The 23960-nt window shown below is 35.4% G+C and overlaps 1 protein-coding gene across 1 annotated transcript; it reads right to left on the bottom strand.

Annotated features, from left to right (window-relative positions):
• Positions 1–2070: 2070 nt before the first annotated feature.
• LOC108465540 (uncharacterized) lies at positions 2071–2598 on the bottom strand. Its single transcript, XM_017765890.1, has 2 exons — positions 2467–2598; positions 2071–2325 (listed from the first exon to the last, which is right to left on the bottom strand). The coding sequence occupies exons 1-2, from the start codon at positions 2596–2598 to the stop codon at positions 2071–2073; spliced, it is 387 nt and encodes a 128-aa protein (XP_017621379.1).
• Positions 2599–23960: the final 21362 nt, after the last annotated feature.

Raw genomic sequence — 23960 nt, 5'->3', positions numbered from 1 at the left:
GATGTGGGATCCTTCCATCATCAGAGTTTAAATTCAACACCAACTCTTGCCGCCCCCTGTTAGCAAAATAAATACTCTTTGCTTGCCATGGGATTCGAACCCATGCCTCCCCTTAAATGCTCCATACGCTACTTGCCAATAAAAACATGCCATGTATCTTTTTCCAAAAGAGGATAAATGCCCCCAAAATCTCTTCTACTTTTGGGCCTAATAAGTTTCATAATTGATTCACAATTTCTCCAACAATATTCTTAAGGCCTACCTACTACACCCAGGGTTGATTCACCTTAAACCAAAATTTTTGCTAGAGTCCAGGTTTGAACCCAGGACTTCTCCAACACTTCTCAGCACACTTAACCACTAAAACAAGCCTTCATTAACAAAATTTTCACGCACAACAGAATATTATAAGCTGCCTTCAACCGCTCCCATGCTCAAGGCCCAAAACTTCTAGGCCCAAATTCAGGGTGTTACAAAAGTAGTAAAAGAAGAGTGAAGAGAAAGGAGAATTTCGGCTGGGGAAGGGAAAGAAAATGACGAAACGACAGAGAAGCAAAACTAACGTCAGGTTAGGGAAAAATTAAATAGAAAATAATATTCTGATAGGTATCCAGGGAATCCCTTACTTTACTCATCCACTAACCCACTACTCAGAGTTTTAGACCAACCGAAATTCTATCTGATAACTGAGCAAAAATATAAACTCCCTTGCTTGTGCAAGGATTCGAACTCAAGACTTCCAGCATATTAACACTCTACTTAACCACCGGAGTAGCAGGCCCATTATGATATGGTTTTACAAACACTTAACTATAAGCCCATTGAATAAGGTTAAGGCTTTATTCAGAAAAATCCCAAAATTTTCCAAATGAAGTGCTTGAACTCGGGACCTTTCACACATACCTAAAACACTTAACCACTGAAGCAAATATACAATTATGTCATAAATTCACAAAAACAACAACATAAATTTTGGGGCGTTACAACTCTACCCCCTTAAAAGAAAATTTCGGCCTCAAAATTTACCTGATCAGAACAGATGAGAATACTGCTGGCATATTGCATCCTCAGGCTCCCACGTAGCCTCTTCAGTGCTATGATTCCGCTATAGCACCTTTACTAAAGGAATGGATTTTGTCCTCAGAACCTTAATGTCGCGGTCCAGAATCTGAACCGGCTTCTCCTTGAAGGTCAGATCTGGTCGGACCGCAGTCTCCTCTACAGGAACAATATGTGTGGGATCATAGTGGTAGAGCCTTAACATCGAGACGTGAAACACATCATGGATGCGGTTTAACTTCGGAGGTAGCTTCAACTGATAAGCGACTGGTCCTACTCGTTTCAAAATACGGTACGGCCCAATAAACCTAGGTTTTAACTTACCCTTGCAACCGGACCTCAGAACCTTTTTCCATGGTGAGACTTTAAGAAAAACAAAGTCCCCCATAGAATACTCTATCTCTCGACATTTTATATTCGTATAAGAGTTCTGCCTATCAGAAGCTGCTTTCAGTTGATCTCGAATCAAACGGACCTTATCTTCAGTCTCAGAAACCATCTCTGGACCCATAATACATCGCTCACCCAACTCAGTCGAGCATAAGGGAGTGCGACACTTACGACCATACAATGCCTCGTAAGGTGCCATCTGTATACTAGACTGGTAGCTGTTATTGTAAGCGAACTCTACTAATGGCAAGTACTCCTCCCAACTGCCTCGAAAGTCAATCACAAAACTCCTCAACATGTCTCCCAGTATCTGAATCACCTTCTCTGACTGACCATCTATCTGATGATGGAAAACAGTACTGAAGTCTAACCTTGAACTCAGAACTTCATGAAGCTTCTTCCAAAATCGAGACGTGAAACGTAGATCCCTATCAGAGATAATCGACATGGGTACCCCATGAAGTCTCACTATTTCTGATATGTAGAGCTTAGCCAATTTCTACAGAGAGAAGTTCGTTCTAGTCGGAATGAAGTGAGCATATTTGGTCAATTGATCCACGATGACCCAGACATAATCCTTCTTTGTGGGCATTAAAGGTAACCCACTAACAAAGTCTATCGTTACTCGCTCCCATTTCCACATGGTATCTTAACCGACTGTAGCAAACTAGAAGGTAACTGATGCTCAGCTTTAACCCGCTGACAAGTCAAATAGCGAGTAACGAAATCAGTGACCTCATGCTTCAACCCTGGCCACCAGTATAAATCTCGGTGATCTCGGTACATTTTATTTCCGCTGGGATGCATAGCATAAGGGATACTATGCGCTTCCATCAGAATCGATTGTCTCAAATCCTCATCATTTGGTACAAAAATCTAACCGCGGAAACATAGTACACCATCACTGTTCAACCCAAAATCCGGAGTGTTACCACTCTCAATCTGTCCGAACCAAAGACCCAAAGACTCATCCTCCAACTATTTACCCTTAATTTGATCTATCCAAGTCGGTTTAACCTGTAGCTCAGCCAAAAAACTTCCATCATCAAATAAACTAAGGCGAGCAAACATTGTCCTCAAATTCGTCACAGACCTATGGCTCAGTGCACCGGCCACTACGTTGGCCTTACCAGGGTGGTATTCAATCATATAGCTATAATCCTTAAGCAGTTCAACCCATCTACGCTGCCTAAGGTTTAACTCTTTCTGAGTGAGGAGATACTTGATGTTCTTGTGATCAGTGTAGGTAAGACACTTCTCACCATACAAGTAATGCCTCCAGATTTTCAATACGAATACCACTGTGGCCAACTCCAAGTCGTGCGTCGGATAGTTCACCTCATGAGTCCTGAGTTAACGAAACACATAAGCAACTACTGTAACATCCTGAATTAGGGCCTAGTCAGAATAGTGGTTTTGAGACCACAAATCTAAAATAGAAATATTTATTTTATGATTATTGTAAAGTCTATGATATGTTTCTATGCTTGTGTAAAAATTTCATGAGGAAATTTTATGAATTTTATGTGAAAAATGCCTAATTGAACTTTAGGGACTAAATCAAATAATTTGTAAAATTTGATTTCTAGAAGAAATTTACATGAATTGAATTGGATTATTAATTAGAGGTCCTTAATGAGTAATTTGACCAAGTTATAAATATTTGGACAAAAATGAGCCTTAATAAAAAGGGCATTTTGGTTATTTAGAGGTAAAATGAGCTAAAAGACAAAATAAAAGCCAAAAATCTTTTTCCATCTTCTTCCTTGGCTGAATTCTTCATGGAGAAACTATGGCTAGGGTTTTTTCATCTTCCAAGCTCAATAATAAGTGTTTTCGAACCCCGTTTTTAATGTTCTAAGCATTTTTGAAGTCCCCATAACATGATCTATCTATTTCTACCATTATTTTGAGCTAGAGTTCATGTTTAAAAATTTCCCCATGCATGAAATGTTATTATTTTGATGTTTAATGGTAGAATATGAAATATGGAGTGTGTTTAACATCTTTTACTAAGTGATTTTTCATGAAAAAGCCTAATAAGGATTAAATTGAAAAAGGTGTAAAATGGGTAACTAAAAATCTATTTTAATGAGAAATGTGGGCTGTCGTAAGCTTGAATATGGTTCAGCTAGGTTGGGTAACCAAGAAATTGAATATATTTCATTTTACGAGCCTAGGGACTAAATTACAAATATGTGGAAGTTTAGTGGTAAAATTGTAAATTTTTCAAAATATGATTTTTGGGTCAATTTGAATAATGTGAGTCCTAAATAGGCTATATTTGAAATGTTAGATCAAGGAAATTGAGATTCAGGCTTAAATCAGAAAAGTACAAGGTTAAGGGATAAATTGGTAATTTTGTCATTTTCGTATTCGAGGTAAGTTTGTGTGTTAATAATAATGCACTATTATGTATGAATTATATTTCTTTTTATTGTGGCATAAATTGTATAATGGACTATATTGAAAAGTTGATGGAATGAGTATATGGTGTGAAAATATGATATGAAATAATGATACATGACTAGTAATGTATGGAATATATGATAATTGTATGATTAATGTGTTATATGATTATTTGATGACATAACATGCTATGCAAATGTGATGAAAGTTATTTCAATGATTTATGAATATTTGATTATTGCCTTCTGAAATGAGGCCCATATTCTGAATACGTCCGGTTAAGTTTTGTAAGTCAGAAATCCCGTTTGAGCATTAGGAATAGTTAAGGATACGAGTGACATGTCACTAGGAATGATCTGTCTGTTATGAGCTCAATTGATACGTAATACATGTTAGGGTTCAGGTGCTTTTGAGTAACCCCGTTGAGAGGCATGTGATTATGTGATACATGCTAGGGTTCGGGTGCTTTTGAGTAGCCCCGTTGAGAGCCATGTGATTCTGTGATCTGTGGCACTTCGGTGCATTGTTTCCGTATGTCCAATTCATATTCCAAGTGTTCAACGGGTATAACTGATATGAAATCTGAAAGTAAAATAAGTAAACTATGTATGTGCGAGAGGGCATAGGTACGTAATTGAATTCATGTGAGCACTTTGGCAAATGATGGCTTTGTGGAAGGCATGTATTTATGTGCTTTTGTGTATATGTATGGATGTGTTCATGTGTATATGGGTACGAAGGTGCATAAACTTAGTTAACATCATTTTGACACTAAAACAACTTTGGGACAGCAGCAGTAGTCCTACTTTGAAAATCCACCAAAAATTGTGAAAGTCGAATTAGATGCTGAATTAAATATGAAATGAAAGTTATTAAGTATAGTTTCATATAAAAGAAATTGTATAAGCAAAAAAAATTAATATTATGAGATATTCTTGTGAGACAGAGTCAGAATGAACTCAGATTCCCCTATTCTGACTTGAGAAAATCACTATAAATTGTAAAAAATAATTATGAGTTACAATTTATATGAATGAAATCCTTAGAGAGTCTATTTTTAATAGAAAGAGACAGAAATATTATCCGAGTCTCGTACTATGAGATATTTGATTTTTAGTATATAAAGGTTGAAGCTATCAGATAGCAAAATAGGGGAGAGTTTAATTAATAAACTGTACTAATTGGCTAAACCAAAAATTCTAAAAATTTTATGGTAAGAATATATGAAAGTCTAGTTTCTGAGAAAATTAACGGATCTTAATTTGGAGTTCTGTAACTCCAGATATAAATGATTCAGCGACCAAGACTCAAGAAAACAGCCTGAATGGAATATGAATAATAATGAGAATTTGGCAATAACTTGTTAATAATTTGCTTATTATTTTCATACAAACTTACTAAGCGTAAAGCTTACTCCCCTTTTCCTTTTTTCTCTTAATGTTGTCAGGTCAGCTCAGGGTTGGAGATCGTCGGAGGCAACATCACACTATCAAGTCACCACTTTTGGATTAATGATGCATATGTTAGTAATTTCAAGTGAGTGGCATGTATAGGGACTAGACAAATGATATGTGTTATTATGATTTAGTCAAATATGTTGGCTATATTGAGTTATTTGTATATGGCCATGAGATGTGGCTCATATTGATTATGGTTTGTAAGTTTAGCTAATTATGCTATGTTTAATGCCTATGATGTGATGATGAAATTATGTGGTTGCCTTGCATGATTGATAATATGTCATGTGTGTTGGATGTATGCTTTATGACCATTTGAGATGGTCATAATTTTGAAGTAATTGCATGATTTAGAAACAAGATGATGATGGTTAAATATGAGTGTTTGATGGATAAGTTGGTAACCTTGGTTTAATGGTAAAAGTGGGCATCAAAATGACAAGTTTTATGAATGAGGATTAATGAATCTGGACTTGATATTCCATGAGTAAGTGCATTAAATGAAAAAGGATATGTTAGTATGATAAATGTGTCTTAATAAAGAGTGTTTAATTATTAAAATGATGCCATGAATTGTGATTTGGATGTGTGCAAGGTTGTAAGGGATTATGAGTAACATAAAGGCTTGGAAAATAGCCTAAGTGTTAGCCACACGGGCTGAGACACGACCGTGTGTCTCAACCGTGTGAGGGATACGGCTTAGAGACACAAGTGTGTAGCCTGGTCGTGTGGTTTAATTTGTGTGCTGACGTCATAAACAGAGAGTTACACATCTTGAGGACACGGGCGTGCCCCTGTGTCCACACGGGCGTGTGACTCTGTTTTATGGTAAAATTTTCTAAGTTGTCTCAGAACTTTCCAAAGTTCCCGGTTTAGTCTCGAACCCTCTCTAAAGTATGTTTTGGGCTTCATAGGCCCAAATAAGGACGATGTATATGTGTAGGTTTTGCATGTTTGTTTATGCTTAAATCCGGTAATGCCTCGTATCCTGTCTCGGCATAGGACACAGGTAAAGGGTGTTACAACTACCTTCCCATCTTGCATCAGAACACAATCCAGATCCACATGCGGCACATCATTGTATACCACGAAGTCTTTACTGGGCTCAGGCTGTATCAAAATAGGAGCCTGAGTTATAGCTCTCCTCTGTACATCAGTCTAAACGAAAGGAACTCCCTTATGCAGAAGCTTAGTCAACGGTGCGGCGATCAAGGAGAACCCCTTTACTAATCGTCAATAATATCCTGTCAGCCCCAGAAAGCTGTGGATTTTAGGCACATTCTTCTGCTGTTTCCAACCCAACACAGCCTCAATCTTACGAGGATCAATTCGTATCCCCTTAGCAGAAACTACATGTCCCAGAAATGTCACTTCCCGAAGCCAGAACTCACACTTGCTGAACTTTGTATACAACTGTTTCTCACGAAGAATCTGTAGAACCACTCTGAGATGCTCATCGTGCTCATCCTCTGTCTTAGAATATACCAAGATGTCATCGATGAACACCACCACAAACTGATCCAGGTAGGGCTGAAATACTCGACTCATCAAATCCATGTCGCTGGTGCATTAGTCAAACCAAAGGGCATAACTAGGAACTCGTAATGTCCATATCGAGTCCTAAATGCCGTCTTATACACGTCGGCCTCTTTTACTCTCAACTGATGATACCCAGAACACAAGTCAATCTTGGAGAACACAAAAGCCCCTCTAAATTGGTCAAATAAATCATCAATCCTCGGAAGTGGGTACTTATTCTTAATTGTTAGCTTGTTCAGCTGCCGATAATCGATACACATTCGCATTGTCCCATCTTTCTTTTTCACAAATAAAACAGGTGCTCCCCACGGAGACACACTAGGATAAATGAAACCATGATCTAACAGCTCCTGAATTTGAGCTTTAAGTTCTTCAGCTCTTTCGGTGCCATTCGGTAGGGCGCGATAGACAATAGAGCTGTACCAGGGATCAACTCAATCCCAAATTCTACCTCTCGGCTCGGAGGCAAACCCGGTAACTCTTTAGGAAACACATCTGAAAAATCCCTCACATTTCTGATGTCATTAACCAAAAAGTGTCCAGAATCTGAAAATTCACATAAGCCAGATATGCCTCACATCCTTTCCGGACCAACTTTTCTGCCACCAACGCAGAAATCACATTAGTCAGAAAATCCCAACGTTCCCCAATCAAAACTACCTCAACATCCTCTTTAGTTCTCAAAACAACGCTCTTAGTCGTACAGTCTAGACTTACTCGATGCTTGACTAACCAGTCCATTCTCAAAATTAAATTGAACTCCCCAAACGGAAGCTCCATCAAATTTGCCATAAACACTGTCCCTTAGACCTATAACGAAACGTCTCTATATAATTTGCTAACTCAGATAGACTGCCTCAAATGGCTCACAACAGTCACCTCACTATCAGTACTCAATTGGAATCCCTGAAGTTTCATACATAGTACTAGCTACATATGAATGTGTAGAACCTATGTCTATCGGTACAAGATAAGGTACATTATAAATTAAAAATGTACCCGTAATGACATCTGGAGCATCCCAGTCTTCTCGGTGATGAGCAGCATAGACAAGAGCAGGCTGCCTCGCCTTAGTCGATCTAGCATCTTTGCTCGTGCTCTATGTCCACAGCCCATGTTGTTACCACCCCTAACCTGACCATGGCCTCTAGGTGGCTGCTGAACTATCCTCGGCGGCTGCGCACTCTCAGTAACCGAAACTTTTATCTGATCAGTTCTCAATGGACAATCTCTAACATGATACTCAGTGGACCCACATCTCAGACATGCCCCAGTAGTCCTCCAACACTCGCCTGGATGACGTCTACCATAATGTCCACAAGGTATGATCCTAGTAGGTGCAACAGTGGCTCCAACCCTGAATGACCCATCAGACTTGGCCTTTTTCTTAGGCCTCATCCTAGAACTTGAGGGCTCCAAATCCCTCTTGTTCTTACCCCTCTTGTTATCCCTGTTCTGGCGCTCTGCGCGCTTAACATCCTTAGCAATCTTGGCCTTTTCGACCAGAACAGCAAACTCATGCTCCCTCTGTGGAGCTATAAGCACCCTTAGATTATCCCTAAGGTCGTCCTCAAAACGGACACATCTCTCATATTCAGTCGCCATAATACCTCGCGTATAGCGGCTCAGTCTCAGAAATGCGGCCTAATACTCGGCCACTGATCGATCACCCTAGGTGAGATTTAGGAACTCACGTCTCCTAGCATCAATATAACTGGCTCCCACATAGTTACTCTAAAATACTGTCTTAAAATACTCCCAAGTCAACGGTTCGGGCTGGGCGCCCTCTTTAACTGTTAGCCACCACTGGTATGCCTCATCACGAAGCAGAGAAACAACCCTCTTAAGCTTTTGCTCAGCAATAAAGTCCAAGTCATACATAATTCTTTCTGTGACCTCTATTCAATACTCGGCCATGATAGGGGCGACTCCAGTGACACCTCAAAATAACTCAGCCCCATTGGACCGGAGTCGTTCCGTAACCAGCCCTCGGCCCCCAGATCCAGTGTTGGGCCCAACGACCCTATCCAAAATCTTGAGTATAGCCTGAGACAATGTATCGTACCCAGCTGTGCGATCATGAGACCCAGTCTCTGTAGTAGGTGAAACCAATGTTTCGCTCGTATCAAGATTCGGCATGCTGCCTAAAGATGATGACTCAGCTCGAGCCCCCTACAGCCCCTACCTCAACCTTTAGTACCACATTTGTGGATACCTCGTGCGCTCATTGTCTAATCGAATTTATCTATATTACAAATTTTATGGATCAGTTATAGTTTCAGTATTTATTAACAAATGTTTTATGCAAAACAATATCAGAAGTTCAGAGTTTGTTTCCGTAAGTCGCAGTCTCATTACAGTTTCAGTATACACTAGCTAGAGTGTTTTCAGTATAGTATACTGCCTATAGTTGTTTCAAACATACTAGTAATATTTTCAGATAAACTTTTCAGAGTTTTAAGAATACTTACAGGATCGACGCCGGAGACTCTTCGAATCACACACTTACCCAGAATATTTGAAAACATTTGGAAATAATTTCTTTAAAAACCAATTTTGGAACCCAAAATTCACAGTCGAGTTTGAATCTGGCTCTGATACCCCTAAATGTAACACCCCAAACCTGGCCTAGACGTTATGGTCGAATCTAGCGATGTCACATGATAGTGCTTTAGAAATCGCAATAACGTTAAAACCATTTCCCCGTAGGTACTTCTTTTTATTATCTTATGCTATCTTCTAAAACATGTCATTTGTTTTCAATCATTACCCATTTTCAAAACGTTAAACTTTACGGAAGATTTTAAAACCATTTCATATGCGTAGTGGTTTCGTAAAACATTTGATTCTTTTGAAATCCCGAGTTTTCCTACTACTAGTAGTAAAAACCGTAAAACATTGCAAAGTCTCAAATTAAGAAAAAATCAGTAAAGGCCTTAAATACATCAAAATTTTCCCAAATATAAATTAAATCAGAAGTAAACAGAAAATAGTCGAAGTGGAAGACCGTGTGGCCACCGCTAAGTCCTCCGCTACTCCAATCCGTCTATTACTGGGGATTACTTAAATAGATAAAACAAAAAAAGGGTGAGCTTTCGCAAACTCAGTGTGTAATCCCCATAGATAAAACATGCATTCAAACATAAATCAGAATACAGTCTGGCGCCGGAGCCCATTACAGAACCAGTCTGGGCCTTAGCCCTCTCAGATACAGATGCAGAACATATCATCAAAGTCCTACCCACCAGCCTCTACACACCATCCCTGTCCAACCCTACACACCATGTGGGGATAAAATCAACCCACCCATCCCTACACACCAAGCTGTACCGAAATGCGGCACATAATTAGATAATTGCAGCTGAGCTTCTAGATATCAGGCTTAAAAGCCTTTCAGAATACTTCCTCGAATATAACATTAACCTAACCCCAATGCAATACAACATGCATAAACGGCATGCTAAAATGCAGTCTATTAAATTACTCAAATAGTTCAGATTTACATGCTAAGTATCACATACTTAAATCATACATAACTTAATCATATCACGAAATTAGGGGTCTAAGTAATGCTTAAGGACCCTATGACAGGTCACAGTTGACTTGGGTAACCTGTGCAACCTTTCAGAGTTTTCCAGAAAAATGGGTTTACACGCCTATAGTGCCAAAAAAACATCTTACCAACATTCATTTATTCGATTATCAAGTGAATTAACTTTCAAAAACCAATTATACAACCCAATTGGAATTCTTCAATTGCAAAAAGTTGTAAGTGTGTAACTTTAATTTAATAATGACTTTAACCAAAATTTATAAAATAATTGAGTGAAAAGAAGATAAAGAAATCTCATGAATCAATTTTTATCAAATAAATAAATAAACCTTCATCTTTCGAATAGCATATGCAAATATTAAACTAGATTATATTTATAAAACCTTAAAAATTTATTTAAAGAATCAAAACCCAAAATTTATCAGAATCTCAAAGATTCAACATAATATATAATTAAAAAATCAAATCCATAAAATTAAAAAAGAAAAATGAATCAATCCAAAATAATAAAGAATCAATTCATTCTCAATGATTCAACATGAAAAAGCTTTGATACAATTTGTTAGATTCGTGAAAGAAATCTGAAATAAAACTTAATAAACCAGGATCTATCATGTCAAATTATCAATAATAAATCAAGAATAAAACTAAATACGGAAGCGTACCTGAATCTATGAATTCCTTGAAGTTTTACCGAATTTTGGGGATTTGATCTTCCAAATTAGTATACAAGAAATTTAGAGAATATCTGCTCTCTCTTCCCTAATGATGGGATATTAGAAAAGATATCTTGTATATAATTTGGGGACCATAACCCTAATATTTATAACCTTGGCATATTAGTTCTAATCAAATTCTAATTAGCCCATGATTAATTAGAATTTGATTAGAACTCAATTACTAGAGTATCTACACATATTTGACCCATACTTTATTTAATAATTAAAGCCTAATAAAATTCTAACCAAATTAGATCACTTTTAATTTTGGCCAACCTATCATGATAATAATTAATAACATGTAATTACCCTTATTATATATGTGATGTCTATATTTTCCAACAGCTGATACTTGCTATATGAAATGGATTTTGGGCTCCAAGTTTGAATTAAATAGTAGAGTTTATACTTTTAAACACTCTTCGATACTTAAATTAGTAAATGTTTTTTTAAAAAATAATAGTATAAGCAATTGAAATATTAAACCATTGCTGGTGATTAAACTAAGTACTTGGAAGAAGACTTGGAAGGAGTGATAGGTAAATAGACACTTCTCTGGCACCAAATCTAGAAACTGAAAACACAAAGAACACAAAAGAATTGTTTACGCAGTACGGTTTCCCTACGTCAGTGGAGCCTAGCTCAGTGAGAAATATCCACTCTCTTCAACAATTAAAACAAGTAAATGTAATCTAGCGTACATTCCGTGATGATTCTCCTCACTTTCGATACTTAAAGAATAATACTCTCACCAGTAAGTTCACCTTGTGAACTTAACAAGTAAAACCGCAACACAAACGATTTTACTAACAATTTTTTCTTTAAGAAAAGTTCCTTAATTTGAACAAGATAAACGCTCAAAATTCTTAGTACAAAAAGCTATACAAGTCTCTCCCTTAAATAGATTTATGTTCGAGACTTGCTAACATAGAAGATCTATAACAATCCCATAAAAACAATAATACAACTAACTATTTACAATATAATAATAGAGAATAAAAAAAACATAGACTCTTGAATGTTGGTTCCTTCTTGATCTTCCGTTTCTTCTTTCTCCTATTCAGGTCTTGGTTCCTGAATGTTGGTTGTGAAGTCATCAATCTTTATAGGGCTTGTGGTGGTTGAGGATTGATCAACAATAGAATTATCAATAAGGTTGGGGCTGGTTTTTGGTATCTCCCCATGAGTAGGTGAGGCTTTTATCAGATCATTAATGATTATTTCTTGATTGGTTTGGAGGTTTACAGATGACGGTGAAGTTGTTTCAATTGTTGGTTTGGGAAGTAAGATATCTGGTCAAGCAATGGAAATTGAATCTTAAATGGTTTCAGGGATCGATGTTTCATCAATCTCAAGGTTTTTTTTAGTTGGGGAATGTATAAGATGTTTCTAGGATCAATAGGATGGGATTTTAATGGTTGAGGTGATAAGGTTACTTGGATTGGGTCTTGAGGTGTGGACACTCATTGCTCTATTTTAGTGGTAGCTTGATCTTGGCTACTTCCTTCCCCTGTCTATTAAGGCTGGAGGTGATTCTAGTATTCTTCTATAAAGGTAATATTGGTTCTTTCCATGGACAAGAGATGCAGTGGTGTGAAAGAATTCTTTGGGTTTTGATTGCAAGGAAGCGACTTGTATGCAAATATTACTGAAACTCCTTTTAAAGAACTTAAGAGATAAGCAAGTAAAGAATCAAGTCTGATTTGGAGTGCAATTTAAAGAGGGAAAGAAGTAATCACTCATTAACGGTCGTTTCTCATCAAAATTTATGCGAGATAAAATGAATGGGATTTTCCCGTCGAAAATTCATTTTTAATGCCAAAATAATATAAATAATTCCTCCAAACTTTTCTTAAAAAACTAGAAATAAAATCATCAAAGTGACATCTATTATAATTACATGGATGCCTTTTTCAAATGTACCCTGTTTTCAAGTTCGGCAAATACCAATAGGGCTTCTCAAGCTCTTAAATCTGTTTACATCTCAGGCCTTTTTAAACAAATCAATTAACTAGTTTTGCATGGTTACATACTTTAATTAATCTGTCTCATTCTCTACCAATTCTCGAATAAAATGGTGCCTAATGGCAATGTGTTTGGTTTTGGAATGTTGCGCTAGCTTCTTCGAAATGTTGATGGCACTAGTATTGTCACAAAAAGCTGTAGCTACTAGTAGGGCAATGTTAAAGACTTCTAACATTTGCCTCATCCATAATAATTGTGCACAACAACTTCTAGCTGCAATGTATTCTACTTTAGCATTAAAGAGTGAAATTGACCCTTATTTCTTACTATACCATGACACAGGATTGCCTCCTAAGTAAAAAACCCTCCTGAAGTGCCTTTGTGATCATCCATGTTCCTAGCCCAATTAGCACCACTGTATTCAACTAAGCATATTGAACTATCTTTAGTAAGCCAAATGTCAAGTTCTTGGGTTCCATGAACATATTTGAAGATTCTTTTAACTGCCTTGACATGTGATTTTGTATCTTATACAAACACTCGCATTAAAACTCAAATCTGAACAAGTTTTAGCAAGATATAGGAGACATCTAATCATACTCCTGTAAGTGGTTTGGGGAGTGGACACTCCCTTAGTGTCTAAGCACAATTTTCACTTATAAGCATAAGTGTTCTAGTTGGCTTTAATTGCTCTAAACAAAAATTTTCACGAGATTCCTAGTATATTTATCTTGGGACAGAAAGGTTTTATTCTTCAATTTCTTGATTTGGAACCCAATAAAGTAATATAGGTCTTCAACCATACTCATTTCGAACTCACTTTGCACTATTTTTACAAATGAGTCTTTAACTCCAATGGTAGGAGCACTAAAGATTATGTCATCCACATATATATATGTACTATGATGGTAGTCCCTTTTTATTTCCTTATAAACAAGTTATTGTCTACTGAGCTTCTTTCAAACCCCTTTCTAAGCAGATATTATGACAACCTCTCAGACTATGCTTGAAGGGGCCTATTTCAAACCATAGAGTACTTTATTCAGCTTGTAAACATGTTCAAGATATGTTGGATCTTCAAATACTTTCAGTTGAGCTACATATACCTCTTCATTTAAGAAGCTATTCAAGAAACATTTATGACATCTATCTGAAATAGCTTGTGTTAAGATGTGCAGCCACTATAAGTAGTAAATGGATGGCCTTGAGTCTAGATACTAGAGCAAAGATTTCTTCAAAATTGATACCTTCTACTTGAGTCTAGCCTTGAGTTACAAGTCTAGCTTTATTTTTTGTAATATTTCTTTGTTCATCTGTCTTGTTTCTAAAAAATCACTTTGTACCGATCACATTATAGCCAAATTGTCTAGGAACCAATTCCCACACTTTATTTCTCTCAAATTGTTGTTGCTCTTCTTACATACATATATCCAGTTAGCATCTTGTAAGGCTTTTTCAAATTGTTTTGGTTCAATTTAATAAGTGTAACATTCCAAACGAACCATGTCCTGATAGTTCTACCTTGGTTTACTTCTCGTTTTGATCCCATCATGTACATTACCAATGACGTTAGTTGTTGAATGGTTCTATTTTTACCCATTTTAAAGGTTAAAGTGATTCATCATATCATTGGACTATTCTTTGGATTCATCACTAACTCCACTTTCCTAGTTTTCAGCTTCAGCTTTTTCTTTAGACTTCGCAATGCCTAGTATTGCCTCAGACACTGGATTAGAATTTGTATATTTATCATCACCATGTATTTTATGAACTCTAATATTTTCTACCACTACATTTATTGATTCTATGACTTTCTTAGCACGCTTTTTAAATACTTTATAGCCCTATTGTTCAATGAATACCCAATAAAGATACCTTCATTAGATTTTGAATCAAACTTACCTTGGTGTTCCCTATCTCTTAAGGTGTAATACGCACTTTTAAAGATATAGAAATTGTTCACAATAGGTTTCTTTCCTTTTCATGGTTCATAAGGAGTTGCTTGAGTCTTAGGTATGATCATAACTATATCGATCATATATGTGGTTGAGTTAACAGCCTCGACCCAAAAACGATGTGAGATGTTTTTGTTGTTGAGCATAACTATTATCGTTTCCTGTATAGTTCTATTCTTACGTTCCACTACTCCATTTTGTTAAAGAGTTTTGGGAGTTGAGAACTCGTGTTTTGTCTCTTCTTAATCACAAAATTTCCTAAACTCTTTATTCTCAAATTCACATCCATAATCACTGTATATCCTTCTTAGTAACCCAATGAGTTTTCCTTGTTTATTCATAAGCCTTTTGCACAATGATTCAAATTAATCAAATGCTTCTGATTTTTCTTTAAAGTACCTTACCCAAGTAAACCCGAAGTAGTCATCAACACATACAAGGACACCATTTTCCTCCAAGATTTTCTATTTGAACAGGAACAAATAGGTCAATATGTAAGAGCCAAGAGGAGCTTTAGTCTGTATGTGAGTAAACTTATGGTACTTTTGACTGTGTTGTTTACCTTTTACACAATTGCTTCAAACTTTAGGGATGGTCTTTGTAAGTTTAAGAGCGCCTTGAGATGCCTCATATATAATTAGCCTTTACTATCCCTCAAAATGAATTTGACCAAGCTTCTTATGCTAAATATGATGTTCTAGAAATATTACAGCCTATCACAGGCATGACTTTATAACAAATATCAAAGGTTCGACCTCCTTTCATGACCATTTCATTGGTTTGCTAGTGATAATGTACTTATTTTTAGTAAAATTAACATGCATACCTTGTTCACAAAGTTAATTAATACTCACTATATTTACTTTGAGATCATTTACAAGCAACACATTCTTCAAATGAGGCATGCTTGGAACATTCAAAGTTCCCTTACCAACTATTTGTCCCTTCTTACCATCACCAAAAGTCACTTTTCCACCAGAAAAATCTTTAAAATCAATGGGATAGGTTTGATTACCTGTCATGTGTCATGAACAACCATTGTCAAAATACCAAATTCTATTATGGTAGTCTTCAAAGATTGATGAACAACTAGAAAACATTTGACCTCTTTCTTTACCCAAATCTATTTATACATTTTTCCAACTACAGTGCCACAAGAAGTGGGCACTGCCCTAGGCATTGAATATTTTCATCCTAAGTCATAAAGCATTTTGAAACAACATTACCTTATGTGACCAGTAGCACCATAATAGTGGCAAATCACCTTATGAGGATGTCTAATTTTTTGTATAGGGTTGCCAATTATTAGCTTCGAGCTTTCCCTCGTTTTCTTTAAACTAGAAGCTTTAACAAACACTATGGGCTATTCTTCTACAACTTTACCTTTGTCCTCAAAGCCTAAACCCCTTCTACCTTTATCTTTCTTATCAGCTGTTAATATCTCATCAAGCTTATTGTTGCTAATTGTAAATTATTCGAGCATTAGTTTGGTTTCAACCAGTTCCTTTTAACCTAACAGAGTTTTCAAGTTCTTTTACAAGAAATGCTTTTTTGGTTGCTACCTATTTGATTACAACAACATTCTCATATTTCAACAACTTGATCTCTTGATACAATTGAGTGTTGACTTCACATACCATGCCTCATTTACCCAACAAGTCTCTGTAAGTTTTTAGAAAATCCTTGTAACAACCCAATTTTGGGCCTAGTCAGAATAGTAATTTTGGGACCACGAATCTGACGTAGTAAAACTTGTTTTTATCACATTTTCATGGTCTACAATTTTACAGAATGATTTCGTGAAAATCTCGTTCAAAAATTTTGACATTTAAGCACTTAATTTAGCAAAAAGAACTAAATTGTAAAAAGTGAAAAAGTTGAGTTCTACATGCTAGAGGTGTCTAATTGTTATGAAATTTTAAATTGAAGTTCCTTAGATGGTAATTAGACCATTTTACTTTGAGTTGGACAAAAATAGACATGAGGTAAGAGAATTTTAGTGTTTTGAGGAAATGACATTTTGCTCATTTGGTAATTAAATGAATTAAAAACCAAAAATCAAGCCAAAATTTAGTCCATCTTCTTCATGCTTGACCGAAACTTGCAAGGGAAACATAGCTAGGGTTTTGCCTCTTTTCAAGCTCGATTGTAAGTCTGTTCTTGCCTCGTTTTTAATGTTCTTTACATTTTTGAAGTCGTTATCACCCGATCTATCTATTTCTACCATTAATTTGAGAGATGATTGAGGAATAGGGTTCGACCCATGTTAGATATTTGTGCATTTTGATGTCTAATGGTAGGTTATACTAGTTTAATGTTAGATAAAAAAATTTTGCTAAGTGATTTTTGATGAAAATGTAAAAAGGACCTATTTGTAAAAAGATTTCAAAATATGTATAAAAGCGTGATTAAATGGAAAATGTGAGCTGTTATAAGCATGAAAGAGGTTCGGCTAGGCTTAGGTCTTGATGAAATTGAAAAGGTTTCATTTTACAAACTTAAGGACTAAAATGTAAATATGTCAAAGTTTAGGGTTTGCCATAATGTAAGTTTTGGACTGAATTGAGTAGTGTGATTAATAAATGAGTTAAATTTGCTATTCTAGATCAAGAGAAACAAGGTTTGGACCTAGATAGGGGAAAATAAAGTATTTGACGATTAGGTCCATTTCCTACTATTTTTGTACCAAGATAAATTCGCATGTAAATAATGCATTGTTATTTATACTTCAATTGCTTTAATATTGTATGAATTGAGATTTTTTTCTCGAACGTGATCGACAAAGTTTAATAAGTGAGAAATCCCGGTTGAACCTTAGGAATAGATAGGATACAAATGTCATGACATTAGAGTTATTTGAGATTATGTGTAAGACTATATCTGGGATATGGCATCGATATGAGGATTCGTGTAGGACCATAGTTGGGCTATTGGAATCGATACGAGATCCCATGTAAGACCATATCTGGGATATGGCATTGGTGTATTACTATGTGTGTGAAATTCCCGAGTATCCTTTACTATTCCAAGTGGTTCAATGGGAAAATCAACGAGAATGTCAAAGTTGTGAAAGACCATGGTTTGTTGTAAATTGGTATAGGTATGTAATAAAACTCATGCTTAATAAGCTCGATATGTTATGAATCCCTCGGTAAGATTGTGATTGAGTAAGTTTGGTTATGAGATTTATAATGACATTCATGTTAATTTACTTCAAGTTAATTGTATGTTAAATGTGAGTTTATGATGCTTATTATTTGCATGGAAACTTACTAAGCTTTATAGCTTACTCCCCTTTCTTTTCCCTTATCTTATAGTGTCACCAAGCCAGCTCAAGGATCAGAGATTTTCGGAGATCCAGTCACACTATCAACTTAATATTTTTGGTACTAATGATTTCAATATTTTGAGTTATGGCATGTATAGGGACTTGGTCATTTTGTTATGTGCCATAATTGAATTGGCCTAATGTGTTGGCTTATATTGGTTGATAATTCATTTTGTAAATGGCCATATGAAATTGGCTAATATTGGTTTATATATATGCATATGATGATGTTTTCATGGATGTGGAAAATTGTATGGTTTAAGTTGATAAGTATGTTATGTTTGTGTATGATCAATGATAGCATGTGAATGAGGTATTGATGCCTTGGTTGTGGCTGATTTGGTTGAATGTATATACTTGAAATGTGCTATGTTTTGTGGTGTAGGTTTGTGCATGAAAAGGTGACAATATGGCTTGGAAAATAGCCTTATTTTTGTCCACACAGGTAGACACACTAGGCCGTATGTGACACACGGTTTGCCCCATGGGCATGTGATCCAGCCGTGTGTCTCCTGCACATTAATTTTTGCAAAACAGAATGCTCAGTATTGAGCACACTGGTAGATAAGTGGACGTGTGTTTCAGTTGTGTGGATGACATGGCCTCAGGCACGAGCGTGTGCCTTGGGCGTGTAAAGTCTGCACCTATTTTATGAAAAATTATGAAAATTAAATTGACCACACGGCCTAAGCACACGGGCGTGTGCCTTGGCCGTGTGACTTCAATTTGTTCTTGGATGACAAACAAAGAGTTACACGGGTTAAAGACACGGGCTTGTGTGACCATACGGCCTGCCCACACGGACATGTCCCAAGCCACATGGGCATGTCCCAAGCCACACGGACGTGTGGCTTTTAAAACATGAAAAATTTTCTAAGTGTTGTGAAATTTTCCAAAGTCCTCGGTTTAGTCCTGAACCGCTTCCAATGCATGTTTTGGGCCTCATAGGCTCATTTTAGGGATGATGTGAATGTAAATGAAAAGTTTTAAATTTGGATGAAAATTTACGTCTCAGTTTTGTATGTTTGCTTATGTTTAAGCCCAGTAATGCCTTGAACTCTGTTCCGGCATCGAATACGGGTAAAGGGTGTTATAATTCTCACCACTCTTACTATCAAGCTCATCTTTAGAGTCATCATTTTACATTGGAAATGAAGGCAATAAAATTTTGATGATTCTCCTTAGAATTAGACCCACTAGATAAGTTCTCATCACTCCAAGTAACACAAAGTAACTTCGTCTTTTTCTTTAAGTTGTTAGTATACATAGATTGAATGTGGCCATACCTTTGACACCCATAGAACTGTACTCCTTTCTTCTTTGTCCTTCTCTAGATCTTCCTTGATGACAATTCACTTAGTCTTGTTTTTGGAAACATTTGAACGAACTTCAAATTTTTTGAACTTCCTAACTTATGTTTTGAAGGCCTTATTAAAGTTCTGTGTAACATCCTGTTTTTAGTGGTGTCGAAAACAGTAGTTTCGGGACCATAATTATGACAAGTGAATTATTATTTTATTATTTATTTAATGTATACTGTATTACATTAAAGTCTTATTAAAGTTTCGTTAAGAAATTTTGAAGTTTAAATGGTTAATTAAATGAAAAAGACTAAATCATAAAATGTGAAAAAGTTGAGTTCTATTAGTTAAAAGGGTCAAATGGCTATGAAATTTTAAAATAATGGACTAAGATAGTAATTATACCATTTAATGAGTTAGTGGATAGTTATGGACAAGGTTTTATTGAAAATTTTGATTAATAATAAGGGTAAAATGATAAATAAAATTAAAATCAAATAGGCTAAAATCATCATCTTCGTCATATTTGTTTCTTCATAACCGATCCATCCATGGAAGAATATCTAGGGTTCGGCTAAGTATTGTTCTCACTTGCATGTATGTATTCAATCCTCATTTTTAATGATTTTTATGTTTTTGAGTTCATTTTAGCTTAATCTAGCTAGCCTGAGGGTTAATTTGCAAAAATTTTAAAGTTTGAGGGACTTGCCATGGATGCTTTTGAATGTGTTTTGATGTTATTTGATAGACTATTAATCTTTGTTGTAAAATAAACATGTTTTGTTAAGTGATTTTTGATAAATTTTAGAAATAGGGATTGAATTGTTAAAAGTATAAATCCAGAGTTTCTTGTGAAATGTTGGTAATAATGGATTGTTTCAAGGTCCCTTGTAACATTGGTTAAGTTGGATCCAGGCTAAAATGAGTTATATTCAAGTTATGAGCTTAAGGACTAAATTGTGAAAGGTTAAAATGTCAGGGGCAAATTCATAATTTTGCATAAATATGAATTGTAGATTAAATTGAATACTAGACATACTTAATTTATTGAAATTATATATTTAGATCAAGATAAACCACATTCGAACTTAAATCGAGGAAAATCTAAAGCTTCGGATTAGTGTTCGATTCTACTTCTACGTCCTAGTTATCGAGGTAAGTTTGTATGAATTATGATTGTTTTAATGTTAGCTAAATTGACTAATTGGTATGTTATTTTAAAATAAATGATTCTATATATAAATGTATCCATGTTATGATGAATTGACGGATAACGAGTCTTGGTTGAACCTTAAGAAATTTTAGGATACAAATGACATGTCATTAGGATTTAATGTTTCGAGTCCTGGTCTTAAATGTCCTACTGATGATTGAGGTCATGTATTTGTTATGAACTCTCCACAGCTCGATGATTGAGGTCATGTATTTGTTACAAATTCTCCACAGCTCGTGTGAGTAGCATCGCGTAGCTTACATTTCGACCCACAGTTCGTGTGAGTAAACCCATTTCATAGCTTGTGTGAGCATTGATGTAAAGGAAAGGTTACGATTATATGTAAAGGCACACTATGTGTGAGCTTTGCCGAGTATTCAATGTAATTCTAGATGGTTTAACAATAGGAAAAGGAAATGAAATGGTAAGTATTCAAATGGAATGAATCATGATCTTATGAAAAGATTTATGAGCTAAATGATGTATTTACATATGGAAATCTACTTATCTTATGGTTGAATTCATTTGTATCATGAACAAGTGTACTAACTTGTGAGTTGATGATATTGTATAGGCTTATACTAAGCTTATGGTATTGGTAATGATTTATGCTTAATCTATGAATTATATTAATGAAATGGTAAGTTATATTTAAGTTTATACGAGCTTACTAAACACTTGTTTCTTACGTAGTTACTTTCCTTTGTTTTATAGATTATTGGAAGCTCGACAGGTTGGAAGCTCGTCGAAGACCTATCACACTATCCAACAATCATATTTGTAGATTTTGTGTATTTTGGCCAACGTTAATAATGGCATGTATAGGATCCTTGTAATGTATGTTTTGGTATGTTTAACCTTTTAAGGTTATATTGGTTTGGTGCACTTTAATGCCTTACCAAGTTATGTCATAAGGTTTTTTTAGTATGTTTTGATGGCTTGCAAATAGTCATGTATGGTAGTTAAGTGAACTAGATTGTGGGATTGAGATATGGTCAAATTGCTTTAGTTTGATTCTTAATGTTTGATACAATTGTGGTGCCTTTGAATGGCGATATTGTTTAGGTGATTTAGGATGTTTGGAATGGCATGATTATGTGTGTTTGAATGATGTTTGAATCCCTTGAATGTGTGCCCAAATGGTTTGTGTAACACCCCCTACTTGTGTCCGTGGCCAGAATAGGGTACGATGCATTACCGAAACTTACGGAACCAAATTTCCATTTACCCGAACCAAGTACAATTTATTTATCGAAAATTATTATTACGTCCCTTAGATGGACTTCCGAAGCCCAAATTATGCATCGGGACCAGACCGGAACCAAATCAGAATCACAGGGAATTTTTCGCAAAATCCCAAAATTATACTTACTCTAGGCATGCCAATGGCTAGGTTACAAACATTCATTTCCATGTAAACATTGGTATTTAGTCTATACATGTCATTCTTTCAAAAAAAGTCATTTTCATATACCAAAAGATATGGGTTGATAGTGTGATAAGGCTCCGACTAATCTCTGACCTTCGAGCACCAAGAACTACAAAACAGGGAAAAGAAGAACGGGGTAAGCACATGGTGCTTAGTAAGTTCATGCAACAGGAATTATACTTACTATACTTATACATCCATCATTTAACAAGACAAGCACACATCCAATTCACATAAACATATACCTATCACATACAAACTCAACTTTTGCATTAGTTAAGCAACATCATATAAATTCAATACGAAGATAAATGATTGATGAGCTCATCAAATTCCATAATTTTCATGTTCTTCCATTTCTCATATTTATCCCGTTGAATTTCTTAGAATTTCGATGGATATTCAGTAGTACACTTTTGTGTACAATTCCGGGTCTGTCAATTCGTACACATATGGGTATACCATTTTTCCAGAGAGCACACTCCCGCGAACCTTATTTCTTACAGCAGGATTACCAGTTCAGGCTAAATCCCCTATATCATATGTTCAAAGGGTATTGTCGGGATTACCAGTCCAAGCTAAATTCCCTACAATGACAATTACTCTAATAAGCTTAATTTGGATTACCTGTCCGGACTAAATCCATTTCATATATATTCTTTGAGAGGGCTAATATTTAGATCACCCGTCCAGGCTAGATCCTTTTTATCGTCAATTCCCTTTTCAGTGATCCATCGAAGTCCATTTCATTCAACCGGGATTTATTTCCCTTTTTTTATCGAGAATTTTCAATTTTCATCAAATATCATACAATGAACATCCAAATCATATTCACATCAATAAACATATATTTCAAGCATTTAAGAATATAATTCAAGTGACACAAACTTACCTGTAACAATTTATAGTAGTTGTAGAGATTTTAGGGACTATTCGGTAACTTTTTCCTTCCCTCGTTTATCTTCAATTTCTTGATCTATAGTATAAAATTTTTCATTTATCAGCATCTAAAATCTAATTTATTTCACAATTTATACCTCTCAATTTTTAAAATTTCATATTTACCCTAAATTTTACAAGTTTTACAATTTGGTCCCTACTCAATTAAACCCCTAATTAAGCTGATTTTTCCTAAATTAAAACTTTCTTCTATCATCTTAAACTACTTCAAAACCTTTTGAAATCAGAATTTCAGCATCAAAACTTAATTCCAAACTTTTCACAATTAATTCCTAAAAATCAATTTCTACTAAAAACATTTAGTAAATCCATCTTTTGATAAAATTAAACTTCAAATCCATGTTTATTCATCATAAAATTCCAGTACTGAACCATGGTAACTTTCAATTTCATTCATAAAATAAAAAACTAATGAATTTAATAGTAGGACCTAGTTGTAAAAGTCTTAAAAACATAAAAATTACAAGAAAAAGGCAAGAATTAACTCACTTGATGCAAAAATTATGAAATAACAGCTTAAAGAACCCCTCCTAGGGCGTTTTTGCTAATGAGAATAAAGAAAAATCAAAAGAAATCTAGATATTTCCACTTTAGTCTTAACTTTATTTAGTTAATTATGCAATATTCCAATTTTGCCCTTAAATCATCAATTTTCTCGCTGATTTCATGCCCTTGCCATCCAG

This window comes from Gossypium arboreum, chromosome 2 (genome assembly GCF_025698485.1).
Source record: "Gossypium arboreum isolate Shixiya-1 chromosome 2, ASM2569848v2, whole genome shotgun sequence".
Taxonomy (NCBI): Eukaryota; Viridiplantae; Streptophyta; class Magnoliopsida; order Malvales; family Malvaceae; genus Gossypium; species Gossypium arboreum.
This window is presented reverse-complemented; position numbering and strand designations above follow the sequence as displayed.

Coding starts and splice junctions, on each gene's coding strand:
- LOC108465540 (XM_017765890.1), bottom strand. CDS start 2,598: ATGATTGAATACCACCCTGGTAAGGCCAACGTAGTGGCCGGTGCACTG. Junction 2,326..2,466: donor GTTTTTTGGCTGAGCTACAG/GTTAAACCGACT, acceptor TTCCGCGGTTAG/ATTTTTGTACCAAATGATGA.